Below are 23,013 nucleotides of genomic sequence, written 5' to 3' on the forward strand. Positions count from 1 at the left end.
TGAGGAACCACTCAAATCGTACTTCAACTAGGAGACAACTCTGTAGTGAGGAAAAAACCTCAGAATAGCATAGTTTTACCATAAAACTATCCCTTTCAGATCTTCAAATCTTTGACTTTGTTAACTGAAATTTATACACCTGCACTGTCACTATTAAAAACTTACATTTTCTATCAGAAATCACTTTCACTGGCTAAATGCCAATGGCATCCTAGGTCACACCAGGCAGACCACTGCAAGCAGCTCAGTGGTGATCCTTGCCCTCTGCTCAGCCCTGCGGAGACATATCTGGGGTGCTGTGTCCTGTTCTGGGCTCCCAAGTACAAGGCAGACATGGACATACTGGAGGGAGTCCAGTGAATGGTGATAAAGATGATGGAGGGACTGGAGCATCTCTTATATGAAGACAGACTGAAAAAGCTGGGACTGTTCAGCCTGGAGACAAAAAGGCTCAGGGGGGTCTTATCCATGTCTATAAATACCTGATGGGGAGGAAGTAAAGAAGATGAAGCTTTCTCAGTGGTGCTTAGTGACAGGACAAGAGGCCATGGGCACAAATTAAAACAGAGGAAATTCCATTGAAAAATGAGAAAAACCTTTTTACTGTAAGGGTGATCAAATGTTGGCACAGTTTGCTCAGAGATGCTGTGGACTCTCCATCCCTGGAGATATTCAAATCCCACCTGGACACAGCCCTGAGTAACCTGTTGTAGGTGACCCTGCTTTGAGCAGGGGTTGGATGAGATGAATCCCAGGGGTCCCTTCCAACATCAGCCAGCCTGTGTTTCTGAGAAATGGCAATAAAGGAATCTAAGTGGCTTGTCCGCGGCATCCCATCTAACAGAACTTAACTTCCTCAGAAATACATTGCAAGCTTATTTAACCTCAGCAGACAACATCAGTTAAATTACTGTTTTATCATTGTACCCGTTAGTTGGGAACCAGCCCTTGTTCACTAACAAATTTCACACACAAGTACTTTACTTTTTTCATGGCAATAACACAGATTTTTAATTTTTTTTTTAGAAACAGAACCAGATACATTAAAACCTCAGCACAGCCCACGGTGTCAGAGACATACAAGACAATAATAATGTCTTGTGTCACGCCTTGCCTTCAGAAGTAGATCAAGACATTTATGAATTCAAAAGCTGATATCATGATGCATTTTTTAAGTTAAAGTCTATCCAGTCCTGTTGTATCTGACACAATGAAGTTTTGTTTAAATTCCATGCATTCCTTCAGTATTACAAGACCACTCATCTACCCACAGCCCTGACAGCTCTACAACTCTGAGCCTGTGTCTTCTAAAGACAGTACAGGAAAAGCCAGATCTCGCAGTACAAAGAGACAAAGGAGGAAGAGGTCCAGGGAGAAGGAGTTCTAAAAGAAGGCAGAGGGTGGAAAGGTTGCTACTGCTGACACTTCATGAAAACCCATTAAAAAAAGAACAACAGAACCCCAACCCTGTCCTTTACCCCAAAACTTGGTAAGAACATAGTGTATGGCTTGGTTTCAACACTTACCTGGCTTTGGAAGACTTGGATACCATTTTTGCAAGAGAATTTAAAAATCTGACCTTGGATAATTCATTTCTAGGAATAGGATGCTGAATTTCTTCTGAGAGTGATGTTCAAGGCCCATCTGAGTCTTCCAATGCTTTTGAACAATCTGGCCTTTAATCTCCCTGTGCCCTAGCTTCACCTTGTCAAGTGGAAAGAATAAAATGTCCTGAGCTCAAAGAATTACTGTGAAGCAATTGTTTTTTAAAATACAAAAAAAAAAAAAAAAGGAAAAAAAAAGTGAGGTGAAAAGATGCTGCAGTAACAGTGATGTGAGTAACAGCAGAGCAGGTGCTGCTTCCACCTAGCGCAATACAGCCTGGCACGCTTCCTCCAAGAATTTGCTGATATGACATGGAAGAAATCAATACAAAGACATTTGAACTGGCTTAAGGGGTGCTTAAGCAGCACGGGAACAACTTTTGGGTTAAATATTGCCTCAAAGTACCCTGAACTAAAATCAATGAAAACCTACTTTGCCCAGCACCCCCCAACTCCATATTTGACTGCTTTTGGCCAAGCCATCTAACAGGGGGCTCCATCCTCAGCCGGTCAAAGAACTGACAAAGCCTCCACCCTAAGTCATGATTTCTTACAATACACACACTACTTTCAGGGAGATAATTTTCATCTATTTTAAAACTTTTTTTCTTAGAAATGTGTTAGCTTTCCCCATCTTTAAAACTTGGGTCTAAATCCATCGCCTGAATAGCTCAAACTCCCTGCTCTGTTTGCCCAAGATGAAGTCAAACACTTTCATTTCTTTCTTGACTCCAACATTATAAACCCTTACTTATCTTGTATTGATTTCTGGGCATTCACAGTTTCACTCTCACAGGGTCACAGCACATGTCAAATCTTTCCTACACTGTGTACACCTTCAAGCAGTGTTTCATCTAAGGAGCTTCACTTTCCCTGAACTTGTTAGCAGGGACACATTTATTCTCCAATTAAGCTTTTTCAATAATAAGAATTAAAAAGAAATAGCAGAATTTCCTGGCAATTCTTCTTTCTTTCTAGTTGGTTGAAACAATTTTATGCAGATGAGGATGCAAGTCCACAGAGCCTTTGAACTTTAAGCATCATCTTTACTTGACTTTGAACTCTCAACAGGGCCCATGATCTTTCAAAGCAATATACTCTGCCTGTGGAAGCTTCAAACAAGGGGGGGAAAAGGCATGGGTAGAAAAAAAATGCAAAAGATGTTTTTTTAAAAATGCTTGATGCTCCTGGAAATAAAAAAAAAAACAAAAACCCAACAACTGAGTGGCATCTGAAGAAGTGTATTCGGCACTCAAGTGTTTCCTTAATTAATTGTTTAGATGAGTGCTAAAATAAATGCAGCAGCAGCAAAGATAAACAAACCACTTTAGTAATAAAGCCATATATTTGTGCAGACACACAAAAATAAATGACAGCGCTTAATGAGCACAAGCAATAAGAACGAAGAGCACACTCCGTGTGTGGGATCCATGCTCAGAAAGCTCAAGCTCAAAGGTATTTGAGATGTATCTCCCAACAGCCTCCCAGCCTGACTCACCTTTGCCCCGTGTACAGCATCTTGTTTTGCACAGCCTAACAGTGTAAAAATTACAAGTATCCTGATGAAGAAATACAGCTCATATTTCGCCCTGCCCAGGCAGCCTCGTAGGAGCAAGGAAAATACTTGTAGTAAGAGATTTTTATCCCAGTTTATTATTGTTGTTCTTTACTTTTGCCTGATGATGATTCACTAACGTTAAAGCAGTGAGAGGAGATGCAGAATAGACGTGTAACGCACGTAGTTTCAAAATGAGAGAGAAAAGCTAAGATGATTCATAAAGTCTTTTCCTTGTGACTGGAAAATTAGCTAACAAAGTATGAATACTGAGGGAAAGTGTTATCTTGCAAATCTAGGAAAGCAGTTTTAATAGAATTATAAAACTGTCAAAGGCAGGAAAATTCAGATAAGCTTGCCTCTCAGAGAGGACCTCATTATGCTTCCACATGTAATTCTTCCAAAGTTTTATCTGGTCCTATCTGTGGATTTCCCAGAAACAGGCTTCCCATATTTCCCCATAAAACTATTTCATAATCTCGCAAAGATTAATTTCAAAAACACTTTACCTTCATGGCAAACACTTCCAGCTTTGCTTAATTTCCCATTACTATTTATTTCTTGAACACCTTCCTAAATAAAGAAACTGCTCTGCAATCTTTGCATAAATGAATCGATAACCAGAGTAAAACAGTAAACCCCCATTTATCATACAAATAAATATGTTATTGCCCCCAGAAGTCTTCACACAATTGATGGTTTCTTTCTTGCTACTATCAACCATGTATGATCTGGAAAACTCATTAAAAAATCTATTCACCAATACTGAGTATCTATTAAGTGAAGGGAATATCAAGAGTGTGTTGGATGACCCATGGGACGTGTCTCAAGTTCTCTATTAATACCGTTCAGAGCCACCTAAACAAGCTAGTACCATGATATATAGGCCCTATGGCTCTCCAAAGATCAAGATGCGGCACTTAATCAGATCAAGATTTAAAATAAATCTCCAGCAGCCTGTTTCCAAGTTATGACAAGAGAAATACTTGGCTGGAGAGGTATAGGCTGTATGAAATGATTGGCAACTTATCAAGACAAGAAGAGAAAGAAGCTGGATGATTGGCAACTTAATCAGAGGGAGAAGGAAAAATAGAGAAAAGGAACAAAACGAGTGCCTAAACAGCTCTGTGTTGGCTCCCGCGGCTGTCAAAGGTGGCCTTGAGCAGGCAGTGGCAGGAGGGCTTACACTGAAGCTTGTCTGCAAAGTAGATGAGACTATTCAGTGTTCCTTGGCATCAAGAGCGTGCGGATCCGGAATGTATCTAATCACATTTGGAGTAGCACGATTCTGTATGGCATTCTCCGCAGGTCACTGCAGCAGCCACAGGAACACGTCCAACAAAGTAGTGCAGACGTGCTGCTTAACGGTACTCTGCTACCAAAAAACTCACACAGCTTTGGAACAAAGTCCTCAGTCTTATTGGAAAGATAAAACCCCCCATAAATATGACAAGATAAAATAAATAAATAATAATAATAAAAAAATCCAAGGGGTCCTTGTACAGTGTTTTGTCTTCAGCCCCTGCTCCTTCTCTGACAAAAGGCTTGCTCTTTTAATCAGCATTCAGGCTGCATGAGGACCGACATGAACAATCACAGTATTTTGGTAGCAGCATCCTTTAGCTAACGTTACTGTGTGCCTTCGTCTTTTATTCAAGATGTTATTGCTTAAAATACCTATGTTGGGCAAAAACTATGCCAACTTTTCCTGAAGAAGAACTGAGGAATGGTGGGTTAGAGGTTAGATTGTCAAATGAGCTTTGCAACCACCAGTACTTGCTGGGAACAAGCGTTGCTTGGTCTTGTCACAAAAAAAACAACAAACCCAACACAAACCTTACTCATAGATGATTTGTGTTTATCCACAGAGTGCTGTAGGTCAACAGAGAAACTGAAAAATTATGTCCTAAAAATATGAAATTTCTTTTCCCACTAGAGATGGGGTATAGGGGAGTCAAGGATGTGCTTGGTGGGCAGTCCTGGTAAGATTGGGACTCAAATCTTACACAGTATTTTGGCTCCTGCTAAGCCTTATTAGGGAAAATCTAAAGATATTTGCAAGCAATTTGAAATCTTCTGTCAGACTGCAGCGTTACTCACTCTTGCATTTTGTATGCAAGAAAGATAAAGCTTAATGTATAGCAAAATTATTTCTGGAACAGCATATTGCACTTTTTCACTATGTGTCAAAGCTTATGATACGCATTAGAGACAGCTAAGTGATTACTTGTCACCCTCTTCTCATTCCATCAGTCTTAAAAGATAGGATAAAAAAAGCTTTTCATGTGCAACAACAGGCTACATATTAGTCCTGCAGAGTTATCAAAAATGTGGAACTAAATATCAGACAAGCCCAATTTAAAACACTGAAACACTTCTGAATTCTAAAACAACTAGGCTAATTTACAACACATGGCCTGACATGCTGGAAGTTTGAATCCTTTTCTGGCTTTTTAAAAGGGGACATATTTTTTCATCTTAGTCATAAAGTAGCACAATCAAGATACATTCCTTTCTTTCTCCTGAATACGATTCAAGAGGAACTCTGACACCTCCCAGAGCTGTTTGCGGAAGATTCGTATTTCACCTGGGAAGATATACACAGGAGTAACAGACCAAAGAAAGGCAAACCACGACTACAGCTGACCAAGAGCACCATCTTCTTATCCTGTGGCTTCCAGTGATGCTGTGCTGCACATTTACTCAGTCTTCATTGCTAGGTCCCCCAGTTCTGCTTGTCAATCAAGGATTCTGTGGTGCTATGGAGGTTAATCAGGTGAGGCTTGCAGTTTCCTCCTCTACTCTTCATGATGGTTGCTCCCAGAAAACACACGCATCTTGAACACTTTTGATCCCACTGTCACCATGCACTGTTTGTTTCAGTATTATTACTATGGACTGTTTGTTTCAGTATAATTATTATGGATAATTATCATCAAACAGTGGTTGCGCAACATTATATTCTTACGGGAAGGTCAATCAATTGCACGAAGAAACTAAACCAAAAGATCTTGCGAAGCCAGATCTGAAATTGAACTTGCCAAAAGAAGCTGAACCGTGGTCAAGCCAAGTCCATACAGAGAAAGGCAGCTGAGGTTCACTTCTCGGTCAGCTGTAGCTAGAGGGCTGACTATTGTTTAAGACCCCCAGAGGTTTTCTTAAATACCTGTAAGGAGCATGCACGATGCATAATTAGCATAGTACCATCTATCCTTGGGAAATGAATGAACACATATGACTCTTCTGAGAAATGTAATGCATGAACACATATATGGTCTATATAATCTTGCCTAAATGTAACATATGGCATACACGTTAGGTGGAGCATCCAGCGCTGCAATAAAGGAATAAAATGCCTGCATCTTCATGCTACATCAGTGCTAAGGAGTTTTCTTATTCCTGATTTCATTGACACCACTGGGGTTGAGACTTAAACCAACACTGACATTGGCAATGCAACACTGCTTGACTGTGGTACTAAAAAGTCATTATGTGTGTTTCAATATCCATTGGGTTATTGCCTGTGTTTTAAGACAAAGAGAAGACTGCATAAAGTCTTCTTTAATTTACCACATTCATGATGCTAGTGATGGCAGCAACATTGCTCAAAACTGAGTCTTGAAGAAAATTTTGGCTCCCCTAATACAGAATACTGGAATTTACAAGATAAAACAGGGAAAAAAAGGTACAGCACACTCACAACACTTTTGTAAGGTTTCCACCTTTGCAACACACATGGACAATGGATTTTAAATGAAAGTTCTGTTTCTCTATACTTAAGGGAAATATTTTAGTATGACTGCATCTGTGAATGAAGACATTCAAAAAGCCATTATGTTTTCAACTTAGGTTAATAATAAGGCTATTTTTCCACCCACTCTCTGGCACAGCTGTAATGTTCTTGGCCTCAAGTGGGAGGCAATGTGGAACAAGGATTAGCAAGATGGATTATATACAACATACAGTGCCAGTTCATATAAAATATTACTAGATTGGAAATGACTGTTTACTGTCTCAGTGATTACATGACCACTTTTTTTCCTTCCAAAGAACATACAGTATGTGGTGCTCCTCTATGCCAATAAAGCTTAGTGCATCGCACCTGGGTAATGACAAATTAATTTTTGAGCTAAGCCTGATGAGGGGGTCAGCCAAAATCTTAGGCAGAGTTTATCCCCAGCACTACTTTACATGACAGAAAATGCATCTCTCCCATTCATCAGTATTAGCACAGAACAGGGATTATACAATAGAATATAATAAAGGGGGGGGCCGGACTAAAATACAAAAAAACCAAAAAACCAAAAGGTTAGGACTGTGTCTGTTTACAGTACAACAATAAAACATTTAACCTTGGGGGGGGGGGGGGGTGTGGTGGTGTTGGAAACAGCATCCCATGGTCCACTTCCTAATAAAATTGGACAAAACATTTAGGAATCCACTAAACAGAACAAGCGTGGATTTGGCAGACAACAAGCTGGATGAACTAGCAGTTCATCTTTTTTCAGTTAAGTTAACTTCAGCAGTAACTTTTTTCAGTTAAGTTAGATTTCCAAACCTGAGAACTTTGCACCTTGGAACGAGATCTCTTGCCCAATCTTGAGACCCACCTCTCTTGACCAAGGCCATAGTGGCTCAGCCATGAGCAGCCATGGACAATAACCCCTGGCTCCTGGCATGACCAGGTACCATCGCACCTCAAACCCAGGAAACTGTGTGGCTCCAAGTTTTATGTCCTGTCCAGGTATAAAATGTCTTTTACCACAAAGTCATCACAAGATGTTCCAGTACTAATCGCTCAGCAGTCCCCATCACTCGGACTACTGGCCACAGCCACTGCCAAAATGTCAGCAATACTTCAGAGCTGAAAAATGTTTTCTTTAATAATTATAGTGAGAGAGCTCTTTCACATGAAAGAGAAACAGAAGTGCTTCAAAATGGCAAAATCACTTCTTGTCCTTAAGCAAAGCTCCTCTGAAAGAGCTGTTTGCACAATCCAGACACCTCCATTTTCATGTAAATAGTTTATTGATTTAATAAAACATATAAACAGGCTTATATCATTGTTCTACCAGCTGCAGATGATCTATATTCACTGAGTAAACTATTCCCACAAAAATATTTTCATTCAAATTAATCTTAATGTTCACTCCTCCTTCCCCCACAAGCTAACATCTAGGCACTTTGAAATGCACATTAGCTACTTCAATAAGTAAGATGAGCAATTCTTGGTTTTCTTAACCACACAGGGCATAAGTGGATGATCTCTTTACATGCCCTGGACGATGAAAAAGACATTAAGTATTAGAACGTTTCCTGCCTGAGCAGCCCAGGGAGAGCAAGCCAAGTTTGCAGGCTCGCTCTCGCCGTCATTTCTTGAGCATCAGAGTTTCCATGAGCAGTGCCTCCCAGAGTCAGGTCATGAAAGCCTCAGCTCTGCAAGCCCCAGCCTCTTTTTTGGGGTGTTGTTCCAATACTGTGAGCAACTACCCAAAGTCTGGAAGTCTGCTCCTTTGACGTGCTTGATTTGGCAAATGGTGTCAGATGAGAAGAAAAAAAAAGGAAAAAAAGGGAGAAGTAGGCACATTCCCTTCTCCTACTCATTCGCTAATGAACTTTAAGCTTTTTTCTTTAAATCTTATTTAAAATTTCAGCCCTTTACAGTCAGACCAGCAAGAACAGATATTTACTTCAAAAAAGATGCACAAAGCCCTTTTTGTTGAGGACATGGGTCCAAAACCCTGGCGCCTGGGCTGTGCAGCTTTCAGCACAGGCACGCTTTCAATCCTTCTCGTTCATCTATGCCATCAGTGTTTCAGGACAAAGATCATTTTACCAATCTGTTTGCACAGCATATTGTACAATCTGTTACGTGCATCTGCAATACAAACAGCAAATGATAATAACAGCATGTGGACTGGAGCCCCAGATTTTGGGTCCCTTTGTTATCTCTGGCGCATGGACCCTGATCCACAGTGGAGCGGCTGCACTTCTGACTTGCTGCGTGCACACTATGTGCCATGGGCACTCTCCATGAAATCTAAATACTGTACATTCCCTATAGGGAAAAACAAAACAAAACCCCAAATGTTTATTTTTTCCCTTCCTCCTATTTCAAAAGAGTCATTCAAAAGTTAAAACCATGACTATACCAATGGGAATGAGACATCACATTACCTTTTGTAATATCCTCCTTAAATACAAAACAAAGCCATAAAACTTAGGGAGAAAGAGGAATAGTTTGTGCCAAATGCTACCTAAAGAATGTTCAATCTTCAATGCTACATACAGATGTAGGAAAAAAAATCCCTACTTTTAAACAGATTGTTCCCCAAAATCACATCTGACTGAACTGTAATAATGTTTCTCATCCTTACTAAATATTTGTGGGGTTGTTTTGTTTTTTTTCTTTTTTTCCCCAGATAGCAAGCACTTCTGGCATTTGCTGCACAGAATGTCGCACTGTGACTCCTTGCAGCACAGATTGCCAGTCTGCTGCTTTACATGCTGATTTCTCTTTTGTGAACCAAGACCTTGAATATTTTCATGAGGGAAAAGCAGATCAATGATTTTTTAAGAGAGCTAAACAACTCTGTGTAACGAACGTCAGTTGACACGGGCAATTACTCTCTCTTTTTCCCCAAAAAAACAAAACCACAAAAACAGAGAGGAGATTGTAACTCCTTTGAATGGCATGTGCCTTGCTGATTGTACCAGAATGTCAACTGCATTCATAAACACCGGTGGGTGAAGTTCAGGAGTGACATGCGGATCATTAAAATGTAACGTGTAGGTGAATAACTTTTGCCATTTGATTCGGCCAACAATAAAGAAAGTTGCTGTAGAAATTATTCCACTGTTTCCCCATCTCCATAAAAGAGCAGTTCAAACTTTTTTTTTTTTTTTCATTTTTGTTGCTGAATGAATAGAGCATAAAAGTAATTTTTGCTAGAATTATGTATTCGCTTTTTCAAGAACATGTATGAAAGGAAAATAAAATAATATCAAACATAAAGGAGACACATACTTCAATGGTATTTTTGACATTCAAAAATATTCTGCAAAAACATCCAATATATCACATTTCCTCCTTGATGGTAAAAACATAAGAGCAGAGAAGGAAAACCATGGATATCTTTATCACTGGCTTGAAGCATGTCTCTGGCTATGTCGCTGTGTTTCCATGTGTCTGAGTTTTCCATTTATAGAATGTGAATATGTTAACACAGCTTATTTGCATTTCTGCTTTTATGTAGGAAGTCACACAAAATACCTTCCTGGATCTCATTGTAGCACCTCCATAACATGCGAGAGCAAGAACTGTGCATTAATAACAGCATTACAAATACCGCCAGGATTACTCAATGAAATCCCTCTGCCATCGCGATCGTGTTACTGCTCTTACTGGTGGAGGGCTCCGAAGCCCCAGCATGGATCACCCTGCCTGATCACGGATCACCTCTCCTGCTGCACACCCAGACCCACGCTTGGGCTGCCCGTCTCCATCGCTGGCGCAGCCATTACCCACAACACCTACACTCAAACTAGGAAGGACGCTTCTGCCCAAACCACACCTTCATTAGACACTTGGAAAACCATCTGGAAGAGGATTCTCCATAACCAGCCTTCTTAAAGGGCTCAGTGACTTTGCCTTACATACGCACACCAATACCTGTTCCCAGCTCCAAGCCTACTCCTGTTCAGCAAAGCAGAGAAGAACGTGCTTTAACTTTAATCATTTGCTGAAGTCGTCAGAACTGTGTGCTTAGTTGAACAGGGGTTTTTATGAGCCAAATATTATTCTTAGTAATAAGGAGACCTGGCAATACACTAGATGGAGCATTTGATAGTAAGTAACATTAATTCAATTAAATCTTCTTACACTCTCCAGCTAATGTAGTTTACAGTGAAATTTTCTCTGGCACTCATTTAAATATAATTGCTGCACTTATCTTGTCATGAGGAAATTTCTGAAGGTTACTTGTACCGTTACTTGTAAACCTACAAGCTATGCTGACCTTTAGTTGCAAGATTTTTTTGAACTACTTAAACGGCAGCATCTAAGTAATGATGATAATAATAATAATAATAATAATAATAATAATAATACTAACGATAATAAATCTGTGCTTTCACACAGCACCTTTTAACTCAATACATACCCAAGCAAGAACTAGCAAGCCACAAAGCACAGAAAGGCATTGCATGCTAACAGCTCAGGACCATAAAGGAAAGCTAACACTGTTGGAAACATAAAGGCTGGGAGGTTACAGACTGAGAAACTACAATTTTGATAGTTTTGCTCAATTTTTCTGAAAAACATTAAAGGGGTATGCAATTGAGATAATTTCGTATTTACCTTTCATACACAAGCTGGCATTATTAATAGCTACGGGGCACTCCAGCATCACACTGAGGTTTTTGTTTCCTATCTGAATCAGAAATGAGGTTCACATCTGCCGCCCACAACTGACTGGTTTTGGTGACACTTTCAGGTGCTTTCCTACAGGTAGCCCAGTGGAAAGTGGCCTAAACCATTTGCAAAATTGAAAACTGGAGGTATCAGTCAAAGAAAACAAAAACAAACAAACAAGACTCCAACCCCAAGTAAAACTTCAGTGTCCACAACGATCCGTAAAGCTAATGTCTCAAGAGTTTAATGAAATACTGGAAGGAGAGGTATAGAATAGAGATACAAAGAGAAACCTGCTGAGCAGGATGGAAACAAGCGTTTTGGAAAGCCCCACTTATACACAGCATACATCTTGGGCCCTTGGCTATAGTAAACCTTCCCCTACAACTCTACCACAGGCTCTTTTTCTTGTCTTCTCTTTCTCACGATGGTGAGAAGTGCCCTCAAACTAAAGATCTACTCCTTTCTTCCCCTTTAGCAATAAGGAAGGAACAATACACTTTGGGCTGCTTGGGCAGCAGGCACCAAGCACAACATAACCCAGCAAGCCACACCTAAGTGCTGAAGGCCACGGGAGGCGAGAAATGCCAAGTCTAAAGGGGGGAAAAAAACCTTCCCAGGCCACTCAGCCTCCGCCCTAGACTCAGCACTGCAAAAGGAATCCCCGCTCCTTAGTTTTTACTTCTCTGTATATGTGGCCAGGTGAATGCTTGTAAGGGTGAGAAACATTTGACATCATTATGTCTGTTTGGCCACCAAGGCTCACCAAAGCTTTATTTTTTTTTATTTTTCCTCACTATTAAATAAAAAGAAGGAACCAAAGATTTCACTCTCCTCATTCGCATCCTCCTGCTCACACTCAGATGCCTGTCACATTAAGAAACATCGAGCAATTTTGTTCAACTCTTCCAGCATACAATAGCAGACGTTCAAGGGAGAATGTGGGACCGCCAAGCATTTTAAAACTCTTAAATAAAATGTGGGCTGCAGGAGGCTCTCATTCACAAGTAACATTTTCCCTTCCACAGAGAGTTCCCCCACGCTCCGGTGAAGTGAATTAAAATTGACACTGAGAAAAATCTAATTGAGCCAGAGACAACACAACACTTTTACTATAGAATCTGAAGCCCCGGCGGAATTACTCGGGTTAATATAGACCATTTAAAATCAACAATGATTGTTATATCCCATGATCTGCAAATAATAAAGGAAGACTGTTGTTTTCGTACTCATTGTTTTAATTAGGGGGCCAGAAGAAGAGTGGGAGTCGGTGCCTACGGGTCTGCTCCACACTCGTTTTTTAAGTTCAGCCCTCATCAGATCCGATTAATATGTGAATAAACCAATGCAGATCTCACCTGGGCAGCATTAACATAACAAAATCTTTGTGTCAACCAGCTCAGGGATTCAAGTACCAAGAACGAAGGGAGCAGATTTGATTTAGGCGACACAACAACGGCACAGGCAGAACGTTATTCTCTGCCTGCTCAAAGTGGTTCAGAAATTTTTGGAAAAGTCCCCCCAGACCTCTGTATCTCACTTCTTCCAGCTGGTAAAGACTCAGTGACGGTATTTGTCTCCCTTTGCAAAACACGTGGAGATCTACAGCTGAAGCAGCAGTGCCGCTCCTTACGGTGCCATGCTCATCCTTGCAGCTAGGAAGTTTCATGCAGTACATTATATTAATCTACTCCCTATTGTGGTACAGCTCCCCTAAAATTGCAATTGAAAGTGTGACATCTTGAGCTACTAGGCCAGTTTAATTAACGTTTGAAACATAAATTTTCCCCGTTTAGTTAGGCAAATAAGAGACATGGTTTATTAGAAAATATCTTGTACCTCTTTACAGCTCACCTTATTTTTCCAAAAGAATGCATGACTCAGATGTAGTAGTTATTTTAAATTAAAGCCACAAGGCAGCAGACACTGAAGTTTTTTCCTCCACAAATAATAATGAATTTTTGCACCACAGAGTTTAATCTGCAGAGCGAAAGTCTACCATCCCACTTAAAACTGCATACTCATGGGCATAGATTAGAAAGTAATTAGGTTCAGTGAAAACCTGAAAAGATCCACTGGAAACTTTCAAATTCAATTTATTCACGGCTTGTCTCAGAGTGCTTTTATAAGCAATTAGAAAGACACAGATTCCTGAAAATGCCTTCTTCCCGGAGACAGATGGACCAGGAGATTTATATAGCATACACAGCCTTCCACACATAGCTCATTGGCTTGAGTTAAGCTCAAACCAGGCTTAGAAGTCACTACCAGACTTTATCCTTAGGGAGTTATCTCCTTTATTTTGAAATATGCTGATGGCTACGGTGCACTCTACAACTGATGTCTAAAATGAAGTAATACTACAACTGGCATGGCATGTCCTTTCCTGGCATCTGTATCAGAAACCTGACACTGAGTAGATAGTGGCTCCTAGCAGACCCTAAGCGTGCTCAGCACTGTCCTCCCACTACCTTGCTCCAGCAAAAAATACAGGCTGGAAAGAAAGGTCTGGAGTGGGGAAGATGGAAGTAATGACCTAGTAATTAATTTACACTGCAAATGCTACACATATATCCATTTCATATCATATTTCAAAAAGATAAGGAATAACAGACATCCTTTCAGTGATTTACTGGGGTTTATGTTTCATGTTTAGAACCAGCAAAACTGATGACATTTATGATAAAACATTTTACATGGTCTTTAGCTTTTTATTATGACCCATCATGGTAATATCTATGTGTCACTCACATAATCTCAGCACTAACAGAGAAATTCTTACTGCCTCTGAGTCTCTTCTGTCCTTTAATGAGCAGAACATCTTGCATTGTGGGTTTTAATCTTAGACTTTCATTTATTTGTGTATATATGTGCACACGCACTTGTGCGTGATTTTAGAGGGGTGACAGGAGCAGAAGATGAAAGCAAAAAAACGCCGTTCTTGTGGAGGAAATGAGAGACTTGGAAGCTGCACTGCAGCTGAAATACATGGTCATAAGGCTACTCCCCAATTACACTTGATTTTTGACACTGCTCGGTTGTCAAACATTTCCTTCCTTCGAGCTCCGTCCCAAATTGCGTGAAGATTTCAGACCACGTTCTCAAATCCTTTACAAAACCTCCTCCTATGTTATGGGCAAATGACTCAAACATTAGAACTGAACAGAATTAGAAACACTACATAATAAGAGAAGGTTGTGGGTTGTTTTTTCAAGTAATTGTTCTTTAACAGAAACACACATCATTTTTTAAGTGGCAAGCTGATAAATATTGTATGTTTATTCATTTAATAGCAAATTGGAAGAAGAAAGAATTTTAGTGCCACAACATCATAAAAAGATCAGAACTCACTGATGTGAGCTTTAATATGCAACCTAAGAAACTGGATGGCATAAATCTTAAACTGACATTATCTGGCACTATTAAGGAGGTATGTACTTTAAATGTAGGCACCAATCTTGAAAACACTTAAACATGCATGTGATATTATGTCTGAGTATTATATCCATTGATTAATTCCTGTGTGCAAGTGTGTGCATGACTTGACTTAGATTTTCCCATGCATTAAAATTTTGGCTTTGAGATTATATATTTGAGAGAATGAGGTTTGGCATATTTTTCAGATTCAACAACACAATTTGATTAGCTGGGTTTTTTTCAATTTTATTGAAAGATCAGGCTTTTTTAACCACCTGCCTATGTGGTTTTTTTCTGATGTAACGATGGCATTATGAAAAACAGACTACCCATCTATATTTTAAGAACATTCGGGAGTTTTTGGTAAAGTTGCTCTAAAATATCCTATAGGTAAATGCTGGATGGTGTGCTGAAGAAGCCAGCGTTAAAGAAATTGCCTGTCTTTTTTAACTATTGTGCAAAACATTCTTTTCCAGCATTGTCTTGACAAAACCTCACTATTGTTTAAGCCCCCTAATTCTCAATCATTAGCCTTCAACTGCTTTTAAATATAAGTAGGAGGGGGAAAAAAAAGACAGACAGATATCCCCTCCTTTTTTTATTTTCTTCTTTTTCCTGAACTCTCAGGAAAACTGAACCTGTACTTCCACCTGAGTTCCTGGAGCTGTTGAAGTAACCGGAAAGTGCTTGGCTTTATTTAATGCCTGAATTGATGCTCTAATATCCCTCTACCTAACTTGCCTCTTCCCAAGTGTTTATCAGACATGAATATTAGAGATTAAGACCACCTCAACGGGAATAGGAGGTCCTACTTTTCTAATGGCTGGTCTGCGTATGGGTTTTCTATCAACTTAACTAAACCAATCCATGTAGTTAAAGTCTACGTGCTTTTTCAGCATAGATGTAATTAGCAATGTGCTTATAAAGTCTTAGCTTGATTGTGAAAATTCATATACAGTTCTAAATCATAGTTAAGCTGCTATAAAACTGCAACCAATGAGCCCCAAAGTGATCTACTTTAATCCTTTAGAGATGTGTTATTAATTTCTTACAGCAACACCCAGAAATCTCACTTCTGGATCAAGCCCTGCCTGCAATAAATACTGTAAAAACATGGAGTGAAAAGATGCCTTAAAAAAAAAAAAAAAAAAAAGCTTAATTCTGCTACAGCTCCAGTCATTCACATGCTGCATACAGGAACCTCAAAAACAAGGCTAAGGAAGGGTTTATGTTATGTGCTATTTCCCTCTTTAAATACCACAACGGAAAAACATGCTCTACCCAATCCCCCCAACATCCTCCACTCTTCCTGTTTTGCAATCACAAACCCCCACTCCTGCACTCCTGTTACAGTGTCTTCACAAATATCATCACTACTCCTGCGCCATCTGACTGCGTTGGGTTCGCTGGGCCACTTTGGGTATTACAGGGGCTGACTTTCTTGCTGTGGTCAGTGATGGGAATACACAGCCAGACTGATTTATGTGGGCAACAGGTTTGCAGTCAAGTACGCCATGGGACGTTATCCTCACCTGCTATCTCCCTTCAAAGCAATGCCAAAAGATCAGGGGTCATCAGAAATCTCAGACCCTCTTCACACTGGACATAGACATACTGTCAGCTGTGCCCACCACAGCCTTGGCACCTTGTCCTGCTCACGGGTGAAACTGCACAGGGCAGCAGTCATGTCACATACTGCTCCAGGCACATTATTTCAAAATACTAAATTGAAGAAAGCAAGAGAAAAGTTTCTTTTGGAACTTTTCTTACCACAGGTTCTGAAGACCATTCTCTGCTCTGCAAGTGGAGGAAGAACGTTTGACTTAAGAAGTTGGAATTTTTTGTTAGCCTGCTGTTCTTCAACCTTAAGTCTATGCTGTGCAGTCCCTGGGTTTAACATTAATTGAAAGTGCTTATCTATTCCTGCCTTCACTACGCATTTCAAGATATGGCAGAAACTTCAATTGTAGCCCCTTATAACGTTTTCTTTCGAAACCAAGGTACAGTCCTGTATTCTTCCTCAGCTCTTCCCCTTTTAGCTTTCTTGTAAGTCAAATGCTTGAAGCCCTTTACAAGTTAACCTTCTTAGACCTTTTACCATGGCTTAACCCTTCCCAACTTCATACAAAATCATGCTGCTCTTCTCTGGACCTCTGCCCTCTTCTATAGAATGGTACTAAATATTGGTAACCGTAGTTTAAACTTGATCAAAAAAATCCTTCTTTAAATGCTACAGTATTTCCTTGAAAGCTATATTCAATGCTTCCATTTATACAGCTTCACATTTTCTGTGCCTTTTTGGCCATATGGACACAAAACACCACGCCAGTCCTTTTATGATATGTGCGCTCTTCAAATCCTCTCCTGCTCTCAAATCTCTGAAATATATACTCATTCAACATATATGTCCACTCAAAACTTGAATTTACTCTTCTTGCTCACGGTTCATTTTTTCCAACTGAATCTCTTTGTATTGGATTGTTTTCTTCAGGTTATCAGGTGGCTTCACCCCATCCAGTCCCTTCTGCATGATCCAAAAAGTTGGATAACAAGTTGGTGGTTCATTCTGTTAAAGGCATTTACATAGAGAGTGAAAAAGTATTGATCTCCAATAACAGTCCCTGTTGCTCTCCAGACATCATCCCCTCTCTTTCCCTGGTCCATAACCTTTCCCCATTCTAATCTGCCCTCGATCATCTAACCAGCTCCTTTCTCCATTTGAAAGGGGGCCCTTCTCTGCTTCACCAGCAACCGCGTGTATTAGGCTCTTGTGTGACACCGTGCAAAACGCCCCTGGGAAATCCAGCTTGATTATAGACACAATTTCACACCTGTCCACTTTCAGAGAAACCTCTTGAAAAACTCCAGCAGATCTGTCAAATAAGAATTACCTTTTATAAATATCAGCTCACATCTATAATAGATTTTATGATTCTACTTATAACCCATATTTTTTTTAAATGGTTCTTTAAGGTTTAAATTTAAACATCTTAAAGTCAGAAACTGAAAGTTGAAAACTCAATTTTATAATTCACTCTCCTTCCCTGCTGTATCTAATGGCAACATCTGGCTTTTGCCAATCTTTGTCTTGTGAAACTTCACAAAGTGCACAAAGCACCTGCTAAAAGGAAAAATATACAAGGCACTTCTTCATTCAGTGCATGAAAGACTTCTTCAAGCCTACAATTGTAACAGAAGCTCTCTCACCCGTGAACACTAAAATTTAGTGTAAAATACACATGCATAATGGCTGTGGTTTCAAGTCCCGCAGTTTCGATAGCATATGTGCTCACGACACAACTCATTGGATCTCAAGAGCGAAACAATGTTCATGTGGACCTGTGAGAGCTTTCAAAACACAAAATAAGTCAAAAAGTGTGGAGAAACCCTGACTCCTGGAGCACTGGCTGAAGGGAGCTTTTAAAGAGCATCTAGAATAGTTTTGCAAAACACGATGCATTGAAATGGCTTCAAGCAGCAGAAGCATCATGCAACTGCCTGAGCAGTGAGGCAAGGGCAGGCAGGGAACAGCTGGTCTTTGTTGCTGATTAGGACAGTCAGGATGGGCTTGTGTGACAAGCGGAGTGCCACAGCTCTGCTCCCACGCGGGACTGCCCCAGTCCCCTTTTCTCCTCCTGCCACACAGAAAATGGGGCACCATGAGCAGGGACCAGCACAGGAATATTTCTGCAAGGCTAAAGGGTAGCTGAAATGGAACCCCAACAAGCCAGATAACTTCTGCCTCCTACATGCCTCGCCCATGTGGTCTCTCCTGTATGCAGCAGACAAATGCCTCATTATCAGATTCCTCTGCTTGCTTCCCGGTAGACTTAAATTACCATGTTAAATAGGATAATAATAAACACTGGCCTTTAACTACAGCACATACTTGTTCACTCAGCAGCCTCCCTCTAATCTGATAAAGGGTGTGTAAAAGGCTACAAGGAAACACGCAGTTCGTTGTTTGGCGGGTGCCTCTCCCCTGCTTTCTGCAAGGCGATTGCTATGGAGCATGAGCAGGCACCGGCTCACAGAGCTGGTTTAGGGGTCCTGGATCCCCGCAAGAATTACAGGTATTAAAGCACCCAAAGGACGTTGTGGATGTGGCCTGAGACTCTTCTGTTGCATTTCAAAAGGCAAAAGTAGCCCTGTTGCCATCTGCTTGCTTCAGCAGTCAGATTCCGAAACAAAAGCAGGCAAGGAAATCTTTCCAGCTTAGGAGAACAGCGGGGAAGAAGAGAGATCTCGGTGGCAGTGTATACTGCCTTCGCATAAAGCTTGCTGTATTTGAGGTATTACAGAAGCTCTCTTTAACAACTACTCTGGAAAAAAACCCCGTCATCTATCCACCCAGAATAAATTATACAAAGAGAGCAAGCTGGATTGGGAACAGAGAGGGCTGATCTGCATAGATTTTGAATCCCCTTAGCCCCCAGAAGCTGAAAGTGCCATTTATTTCAGTGTTACAGGATTTCCTGGCTTCCCCCCGCCCCCCCCCCCCCGCCCCCCCAGTTTACCTAATCCTCTGGATTTCTCTTGTTGCAGAAAGAGGAAAAAGGCTTACAAAACAACAGGGGATAAACGCAAAGTCAAATTACTTTGCCGAGCTCTTTCACACATCCAAAAAGAACTGCAGAACTGCAAATGCTGGAAAGCATGCGGAGTTTCCTACTGATATTCCAGCCATCACCCATTGAAATGCAGCCATCCCTGTGGTTCCCAATTAATAAAGCCGAGCTTCAACATTTGCACTAGCCGCAATATAGCTGTGGGAGTAAGGTGGCTTTCCTTTCAGTTTTCTAAAGTGAGTACAACTTGGCTTTCTACCTGTCTATCCTCTGGCTTCTGCAGAAGGAGGAATGACATGAACTAGGCCGTCTGTCGTTGGAGGGTATGAAAGACAGTCTTAATAACAGTAAGAAACAGAGAAGCAGCCTATGGTTATTTTTGACAGAATCAGGATAAACTCAGATTGCAACTTCATAAACAGTTCATCAGAGAAAAAATTCCACCCAAACTGGAGAAGCCCCTTTGGCCAAGCTAACAGAAATGCACAGCTCTCATCTGGTGAGAGTGAAATCTTTCTTCCAAGAACAACACCAAACCGCCACCGCTCCACCCACGCCACACGGTGTAGTAACACTAACTTGCATTTTTGTCATTGCAAATCATGTCTTGCAGAATATTCAGAGAAAATTTCTGGGTGACTGCAGCCTTGTGACCATTCTGCACAACACAGAGCCACAGCCATGCAATGAAATACAAAATGGCCTTTTTCCAGCGTCACCCGACCACCGATGCACTATTCTACAAAACTGGAGGTGATGCAGAGATGCAGCAGGCAGGCAGAGGCCTGGCATGACCCCCACCCACCCAGCTCAAGTCAAATGAAAGCGGTTGGTTCCTGTGGCTGTTTACAGAGTAGGAGAGCATCGAATTCAGCCACACCTCTAAACAAAAAGTCAAACCTCAGCTTGATGATTAAATGCCAATTACACAGCACAAGTGAAGTATTTCTCATGCATCGTGATGACAATGAGACTATCAGCCATTTTCCAGGGCATCTGTATGTTGGTTTGTTTGCTTCTAACATTCTTAAAACTCACACAGAATCCTTTGCACCACTGGATTACGAAAGTACAGCTCATTCCCAGTCACAAGACATCCACAAGAAACTCAAGAGGTTTCTATATCTAGCAACCTGGCTTGCAGACTGAGCCAGAAGGAAGAACAGAGCCAGCCAGCATGGAGACACTCTCTTCCAAAGCTTCCAAGGGAAAAGCCGACCACCAGAGGAGCTGGCTGCTGCGTCAGGGAAACATAAACCTGATCGTTCTTCTGTCTTGCTTGAGGATTAAATTAATTTACTCATTAAAACATATAATGCCTGAAGTGACATAAAAGCATCCTCTCTGCATGGCTGAAAAGACTTCAAGCAAAAAAACCCCAAACCTTTGAAAAGGAATATTGAATATGGGGACCGCAAATACTCATAGTCTACAATGATTTGCATGATCTGTGCTTAATCCTTACACCTTTCTGCTGCCTGACAGACGGGTACAGTATGATGGAAAACACTACCAAAACGGGAATCAATGGCTTTCTTCTGTCTAACCACAATATCATTCTCACTTCATTTACTGCTTAGTGTGAAGACATTTCTAGGGCCCAGGATCAGCTCTTTCTAAATGGACAAGTCTCAAAATTCAGCATCTTAGTGGGTTAAACTAAGTAGGAGTTTGCTCATCCATAGCAGCCTGGACTGCAGAAAATCCAGTTTCTTGACCTCTTAATGCTGTCTTCTATCCAGCATTACAAGAAAAAGACACTTGGTGAGAGCTGTGTGCTAACATGGCAGCGGGCTACATGCTACAGTACATCAATCCCAGGGAATAGGGGGAGCTGGAAGCAGAACTACACTGAAACACTCCAACCAAAAATATCTTCTGCTTGTGAAGGGAAAGAGCAATCTAGTACAGGGGCATGATTAGCAGCGAGATAGGGTGAGATGAACCTCCTCCCTGACATCGGTGTGACACCAGGATCCCAAGTCTTTTAACTAGGAGTTATATATGCAAGTGACCCAAAACGGACTAACTTCACTCAAAGCACGAGGCTACTTAAATCAGGGCAGCAAAGAAGAGGCCATTGAGAGGATCCTCTGCCCCATGCAAGGGCAAGGAGGAGATGCTGAGCCTTGGTAGGGCTATTCACAACAGCACAAGAGCACCCAAAGGTGTGCTGTGTGCCTCACACAACAGCAGCCACCTCCCACTGAACTGGAAACCTCAAGCAAGTGCTGTTTTGCACTGTTAGCAGCTAGCCCACAAAAGCATGTTATTATATTCTCTGTCCCATGTGCACTTTAAAGGTTTTTAGAAGCAGTGGCAGGAGCGCAGTAAGAATGAGTAAGTATATAGTAACCTTACAGCCAGGCACACACCCATACCTAGCAATGCCTCTGAGCTGCACAAATTACTTGCAATGCTAGCAACACTTTCATGTACCAAACATGAAGTGTAACTATTTAGGGAGAAAGATACATTCTGTGAAACAAAATACTCAGTCTACATGTAAACATATGTTATGCTTACATCGCTATAATACCTAGAATTCTCATGGGCCTAAATATACATAGATATACAGTGAAAGAAAGCAATGTAGTTAAGGACAAATACTTTAAATATGTATAGAAAAAAAAGCAGAAGAGAAAACGAACACTTCCTTTTAGAAAAATACTAGTGCCAAAAATCAATCCTTTAACACGACTGCAGAAAAGAAATCAGATTTTGGGGAAAAGAGCAGGGCCACTCTGTTTTGTAATTTTAATTGCCTCTGGAGCAATGACACAACAAGACCTCACTGTTACCATTTCTCCCCTTTTGTATCCTTAAAGTTATTCCCAGCTGGGGTGAAAAGAGGGGGAAAAAAGGAAGTAGAAAATTATATTTTTCATGAGCTAATCCTGGGAAAGTGATCGCTCAAGTTTCCATGTTTCTTGGCAATAAGAATTTAAACAAAGACAGCAATCTTTTGTTATTTTTCGCACAGTTGGAATGCATGCTTCCAGATAACAGGCATTTAAACTACAATTTAAGAAAAAGAGGAAGACAGTAATCGATAGGTATTCAGGAGTCCTCTCCTCTCAGGACTGCTGCATAGCTCAACACAGTATGCTTCAAAAAAGACAGCCCATATGCAAACCTCTTTAGAAATCCTGAAGGCAAGCAAGATCATGGGGGTGGGGGAAAGAAAAAACAGAAAAACCACCCACAAACCAAAAACTAATTGAAAGCAGTGAGCACAACTACTGTACCTTTACTTTGGGGAGGGTTCTGACTTCTGTCTCGGAGAACATTAATCTGGTAGACAGCTCCATAAGGCTCAAAAAGTTCTTTTAACTCTTTTTCCGACCATGAACGGGGAATCTGTCCAACAAACATCTTAATGGCATCTGGGTCTGGTTGGTCTGAATGATCCAAAGCTCCATTCATCTTGTTAGCTGTGCCGTTACTAGAAAGTGG

At 40.8% G+C, this 23,013-nt stretch overlaps 1 protein-coding gene across 11 annotated transcripts in view; it reads right to left on the reverse strand.

The window, feature by feature from the left end:
• The window catches only part of CELF2 (CUGBP Elav-like family member 2), a 376,801-nt gene that overhangs the window by 108,814 nt on the left and 244,974 nt on the right, over positions 1–23,013 (reverse strand). For all 11 annotated transcript variants that reach the window (XM_056338914.1, XM_056338917.1, XM_056338911.1 and 8 more), the window contains one exon: positions 22,806–23,002. In XM_056338914.1, coding sequence (XP_056194889.1) covers positions 22,806–23,002 — 197 coding nt within the window. The remainder of the gene's footprint in view (positions 1–22,805; positions 23,003–23,013) is intronic.

This window comes from Falco biarmicus, chromosome 5, assembly GCF_023638135.1.
Source record: "Falco biarmicus isolate bFalBia1 chromosome 5, bFalBia1.pri, whole genome shotgun sequence".
NCBI lineage: Eukaryota > Metazoa > Chordata > Aves > Falconiformes > Falconidae > Falco > Falco biarmicus.